Source organism: Teleopsis dalmanni, chromosome 1 (genome assembly GCF_002237135.1).
Source record: "Teleopsis dalmanni isolate 2A chromosome 1, ASM223713v2, whole genome shotgun sequence".
NCBI classification, from domain to species: domain Eukaryota; kingdom Metazoa; phylum Arthropoda; class Insecta; order Diptera; family Diopsidae; genus Teleopsis; species Teleopsis dalmanni.
In genome coordinates this window covers 39,055,562-39,062,486 of record NC_051846.1, presented here as the reverse complement: position 1 = coordinate 39,062,486, position 6,925 = coordinate 39,055,562, and the positions used below count along the sequence as shown (strand labels likewise).

At 28.7% G+C, this 6,925-nt stretch overlaps 1 protein-coding gene across 1 annotated transcript; it reads right to left on the bottom strand.

Annotated features, from left to right (window-relative positions):
• Nucleotides 1-2,609: 2,609 nt before the first annotated feature.
• Nucleotides 2,610-3,888, bottom strand: LOC119679825 (ras-interacting protein RIP3-like). The gene is made up of 3 exons (XM_038092397.1): nucleotides 3,449-3,888; nucleotides 2,984-3,299; nucleotides 2,610-2,663 (listed from the first exon to the last, which is right to left on the bottom strand). Exons 1-3 carry the CDS (start codon nucleotides 3,886-3,888, stop codon nucleotides 2,610-2,612), a joined length of 810 nt encoding a protein of 269 aa, XP_037948325.1.
• Between the last annotated feature and the right edge of the window lie 3,037 nt (nucleotides 3,889-6,925).

Sequence of the window (6,925 nt, the reverse complement as noted above, 5' to 3'; positions counted from 1 at the left end):
ATATTTTATATAAACTCTAAACATTAAAACAAAAATATTTAATTATTTACAATTACTTTGATTAAGTATCTCGATATTCAAAGTAAATAAATTATTTTTTTCAATATTTTTTTATTCGATCATTAACATTTTCCTACACCATCACATTTTTCACTTAATTTTACAACTGAATTGATTAAAATTTTTAGACATTTCCTTTGAAGTTTTTTAATGACACGCCATAATTATTTTGTATCTAAGCTCGAAGCATGAAGATTGCAAAAGGTGACAACTTTAGCATTTTTGTTACAAAAAAATTGCACAAAAAAGTTGTCAGTTGGTATGAGAAAATGTTGCTATTTTATTTTTAAAAATTTATTTTGTATAACACAAAACTCGAAGCAAATCTTTCGCATGCTCCCATGACCCACTGAGGTGACTTCTCTTTTTGGTACTTCATGATTCGCCACAAATGAATTTCATTTTTATTAATGCAAAATTATAGGAAATTGCAGCATCATTAAAACTGTTTGGAGTACAGGTTGCTGGTAATTAAGTCTATTGTTGTTAGATAAATACTTTCGTCGGTTCATGCAAATCAAATCAGTTTGGAAAGTTTCTTATAAGGAAATCACTATTGTCATCTTCTCTTTTTATCAAACACTCACATATTTCATTTTTTATAGGGACTTGCCACTAATTTTATCAGTTTCTTACCAACAATCATATACTTCATTCAACAATAAATTTTGATGCACGAAAATATTTGCATTCGTGAGATACATATATATATATATATATCTTTATGTATAACAAAATAATTTCATTAAAATATTTGTTAAAATTTAAGACAAAAGAAACCATGTTTCTTAATAGAAACTATTGTTTTAAAAGAAAAGTATTTCGAATAGTAGTGACTTACAACAACAAAATTTTATTATGCGTTTATTTACTGAATTTTTGGTTGGGGGTTTGGCAATACTTGAAACAGCTGTATGATCAACGAAGTTTAATAAATTAATTTAACTTACTTTAATTCAATTTTATTTATTTTAATTTAATTAAATAACGTCACCTGTGAATACTGCCAATTTGTTAAAAAACTTTTTTCTTGCCTGATATATGTACTTAAAATAATATATAAATTACTTGTGCATTTAACATGTCTAATTAAAATGGGGTTGATCGGTTCAGTTTTTTATAAAGCTCGCAAATTCAACGAAGATTTAGGAATATATTTTACTTAGAAAAACTTTTTTCAATGTTTTCGGTTCTTAATCAAAATTTAGGTATTGATATATTATATATATATTGATATCGATATATTGACGATATATTTAATAAATTGATATATTTTATTATTATATATGTCATACTATAAGATATTTTTTAAATATTTTATTTTAATATATATTTTATATTATTATAACGTTGAGGCTAGTTGAGTCAGTGTACTTGTATTTTACTCTCTATTAACTGCGAGATTCTTCATAACCCCTCTCTATGCCTTGTCTGAATTATTCTTTAACACTTCGTCAGACTAAACAATAATTGACCTCAGATCTGCATACCTCCCCGAGGACCCTGAAATCATTCTGAGATTCGATAACGCGGTATTGGTAAACCTGTCAGTCTTCGTAAATACTTTCAGGGCTCTATCCTTCTTGTATTTTTTGATATTAAATTTTTTTATATATTATCATATAAATGACACTTTAATGTAGAATCAAAACACTTTCGGAACTCTTATATTATGTTGAAGCTGTTTTGAGCCAGTGCACTTAAGCACATTTACTCTTTCTTAACTCGAGTTATTTTCAAAACCTCTCTTCATATCTTGACTAGATTATTGTTTATCACTTCATCAGACTAAGCAATAACTGACCTCAGATCTGCATACCTCCCCGAGGAGCCTGTAACCATTTTGAGATTTGATAACGCGATGTTGGTAAGTCTGTCAGTTTCGCAATTACTTTCAGGGCTCTATCCTTTACGTATTTTTTGATGGGATCAATCTTGATGTCCCTGAGGACTATTATATTATTATGTTGACTTTATATTATATTAATGAAACCTTAACGAATATTCAAAATTATACATAAATTATTATACATATATGTAGAATAAATATATGTTTCACTACATATATGTCGTTATATATTATTTTATATATACAAATCATATCACTGAGACTTCAATATAGTTTTTGAATTCTATAGAAAATGTATTTAAATTTCTGAAAAGCCAAAGTAATATCTGTACTTGTTTAGATATGAAAATTGTCTTATACTCGTTTATATTGGCCTATGTCGTCTAATATATATCATAAAATATTTCAAATTTAGATTCTATATCAAATTAATTTTTAACGTTCGTTTTGCAGAAAAAAAATAAATTCTTAATATATAAAATATTATTTTTAGTACAGCGGTTTTTATCGAACAGTAGTGAAATTACAACAAACATTTTTTTTAATTACTATAAATTAATTAATTGAAATTTTTAGCTGACCACGCAGTTTCGAGTGCGTGGTTAGTACTCGCATACCCATGGTCAGTGGTCTTCATTATTAAACTTTGGTATATGATATATAATAAAAAATTAATAAATTAAGCATAACATAAAAGATATTAAAATGTAAATGATAAAAAATGATAACGTACCCTCGTCAAACCGTCTTCATCCTGATGTTATTACACAAAATGCCAAGCAGCAAATAAAATTTTAATGAAATTAAAATGGAATTCGAATTTGAAGGCAAGCCAAAGGAAGCAAGAAGGATGATGGTGCAATTGATAAAACAGCATGCAAAGTGCCATAGTGCCAAGTGCCAATATGGAGAAGTTTATAAGACAATTGAAAAAGAGAAATAAAAATAAGAATAAAAATAAAAGAAAAATTCTAAATAAAAGATAAAATCAATTTCAATATAAAATAAATTTAAAGAGCATTCAACTCCATAAAAACTTCACTCCAAAACTCCAAAGCTACGACTTCAACTTACCTCCTGCAGTATACGACGCAAACGCAACAATTGCTTTTTAAATTGCAGTACCTCCTGTATCATTGCATTCCGAAATGATTTATCATACAGCATGAGATCGTCCGAGGAGCTGTGTGAGTCCCGTTGATGCAGATGTGTGTTGCGGTGCAATGAGGCATTCGATGCTGTCGAAGCAGAGGAAGCACGTGATGCAGCCACACTGCGTCGTACACTGTGTGCAGACTTGGAACTGTCGGAATCGGCGTTGCTAATGGGACATTGTTGTTGCAGGCGAGAACGATTGAGTAGACGGGTTGCACGTGCGGGCAAGTGAGCACTGAAAAGAAGAAAAAATATTGTGTAATTAATTTAAAAATGTTAATTAAAAAAATAAATTAAGAACAAATGTATAAGAAATTATTGCATTTATCTAACAATCAATAAAGAACAACTAAATGAAATAAATAATTTTATTCAGTATTGCACCTCGGAACCGTTGCATATGTATCTGTTGGCGCACTTGTGGATAAATAATTTGTACATTTAATATTGCTAAAGGCATTTGCGGCAATAGAGTATCTGTTAGTTGCAACAGTTGCTGTTGAAGTTCGCCTTGAACTTTGAGTTTGCGCTAAATTGGCAGTTGCTTTCGGTATGCGTGTGTTGTGCTGCTTCTGTTCCTGCTGACTTATTGCTGGTACAATGGACCTATGCGTTTGTTGGTAATAGTTTTGTTCCTTGAAGTGATGGTTTTGCTGCTGCTGCTGCTGTTGTTGGTAGTGGTTTGGCACTTGTTTTATGCCAATTGGTGAGGTTTTTCTTGACCGATTGCTATACTTGGCAAGAAAAATATTTTCAGATGTTTTCAAATCTGTTCGTACGCGTCGTGCTCCTATCGGTGATGTTTTCGCTGATAAATTGGACATGTTGGCTGCAATATACCACTACTACTCCAATGACAGTGGTTTAAATGCATTTGTTTCAACTTTATTTGGTTTTATCTTGAATTTAATAATTCAAATTTAACAACTCAATGCAAAATTTTCATGAAATGCGTTTTTGACACAACAAATTTTTGCACTTTCCTTTTCGTACTGAACTCGCTGTTGTTCTGTCAAAATCGAAATTTCATTGTTGTTGTCCTGCATGACACAATCCGTACATGCGCAGTATATGGAATTAACGGTATTCGAGAACTTAAAGGAAATAGAAAATTCATCCTTCGCCATTTCTGGTGTAATAGTATTTTAATAGTATTTCCAGTAGAGTTGGCCGCAAATATAACAACAACGCATTAATGATACTCTTCTTCTTAAATAGCAAATCCGGAAGGAGTAATTCAGTCTTTAATTAGCAATACTCGAGTAATGACATATAATTATGTTAACACGCACAGTTACTTCACTATATAAAATGTTCATTATATTTATGACGTCGTTTTCTATTTTGGGCAATATTACTTAAAAAAAAAGTGTCCTAGGCACAGCTGTTTAACGTCAACTTGTTGGATTTTTATTTACTATTTGAATATTGTATAATAAACATTTTTTGGAATTTTTTTTATTTTTGTATACCTTGTGATATGATATATAAAAATTCATGTATGTATTCATTTATGTAAAAACTACTAATCATATGACAAATTATTCTATTTTCGAGCTTAATATTATTTTTTATTATTTATTTTACTTTATAAAGAAAACTGAGTACTCAAGAAAAATCATGAAAACTAGAGAAGTCGATAGAAAACGCATTAATAGGTATACGGAAAGGTGTGACATAAAATAGTCATGAAGTGGACATGCGAAAAACTCAAAATAAAAAAAGATAACGAAAAACGCTTATTTTCTGCATTTCATTTATACGATTTCAGTAATGCAACAATGACATATCTATCACGAGCAACAACCGCCAAGAAAATACATAACAGACGATGGAAGAGGTCATGATTTAAGTATAATATAATAGAATGCGACTGGAATAAAACTGTTTGATTACTTTTAAATGGGAGAAACTATCCTTAGTGAATATTATATAGTTTTGGGTTATTTTGATAGGTGAAACTAGAAAATAGTAGTTCCAAGTTAAAAGAAATGAAATATTGACAGATTTATTATTGGGTTATGGGAAAAACCAACAAAAGTGAATGTTTTATAGCTTTAGGGGGATTTTGATAAGTGAAACTCCAAAATATTACTTTCAATTGAAATATTGACAGACTTATTACTGGCATATACGGAAAAATCATCAATAGTGACTATAACAAAGTGTTAGTGATGAATTTAGGGGTTCTATAATTTCATATCTGAGTTTCCGAAGGAAGTAAAAGATTTTGGAGACATATGAGGATTTTCAAAATACAATTATTAAATAACAATAACTTCAACCAAAACTACAAAAATTACGTGAATAATTCATAAAAACAATTGTCGAATCTATTTTAACACCCCTACATGTATAGAAGACAATATATATCATATTTTGTAATAAAAAAATGATCTGGGCTTTCAGAGCCAACATTTCTTGAAGAGGCTTACAACCTACTTTAAAAGACTTTCCAGCTAAAGGTTTTATTAAACTGAAAAAAACAACTTAAAAGTTATTACAGGTATTTTAATAGGACATTTCAGAATTTAGGAATTATTACCTTACTAACCTGGAAATTTACTCTAGACAAATTTGTGATTTTTATATGATTTTATAAAATGAGACCGCAAAGAACTTGCTGAAAGTCAGCTCGGTGCTAATGCATAAGCAAAAGAAATACAAAGGCGGATATCATATATCGGATAAAGAAATAAGACTTGGTAAAGTAGTATCAATACCATAATTTATCGAGAATTACAGATTTGAAAAACCATGAAGGTTACATAATTTATCTATAGGTAGTAAATAGTAGTAAATATCACTATTTAACAATAATAAAATTATTAATAAATAAAAATTTGTAAGAATGACTAATAACACATTCACATTGACTTATTTAGGCGCTTTTGCTTATTATAGCCACTAATGAGAATGATTTATCATACGAAAATCTTACATGTACCTAAATAAGATCATTATTAATGAATGAGTTCATTTAAAACGAAAAATGTCGAATGCAACCCTTAAAAAAAAAATATGTGTCATATGTTTTATATGTAAAATGTAAACAAAGGCACTAAAGAATTAATTATTAAATAAAATCTCTGTATTTATTAATTGATAGATAAAATGTGTTTAAATGATTTCATAAAGCTTTTATTAATTAATAATATATATTACTATTAGTATTATTATTATTGTTAGAGGATGTGGCTCTGCGACCGTCGGATCTATTGTGCCCCCTTCTGGGCTTAAAGTAGCTCTCTAAACGCTGTAGGGTCAATAAAAAGTAGTATAGAACATACTTTACAGAGATTTATTGCCTCTTCCGTAAGAATATACATCCCATTATTTTAATTCATAATACATTGATTTTTGAATTCGGCTACACTAAAACTTTACACACAAATTTTTTTTTCGAGTAAAACCTAACTCTGAACATTTTAAGAGCATTGTTGTTGATTTGAGTGTTTTCTTTCGTCAGTCGCGGTATTTTTTTGCTACTCTGAAAGAAAACAAACTATTTAAAAAAATACGGTGCATTCCTCTTTCAGAAAATGTAAAATATAATCATTAAAATTTTTTACACGCGGAAATATAATAAGTATATTTAATCAAGCAAATGAATATAAAAATTAAAATAACTTTTACTCTTTAACGATTTTAAGATCATAATACAGAATAATTAGAAAATATTTAGTTGAAAAAGTTCAGGAAATCTATTAGAGTATTTTTTATAGTGTACCAGCAAATACAACTATTTAGTTGGTACACAAAAACTATTATAAATATGTGTGTATTATAATTATTATAAATAAGTATATTTTATTTATGTTAAAAGTAAAATATATGCATTAAATACACTTTTCTAAACAT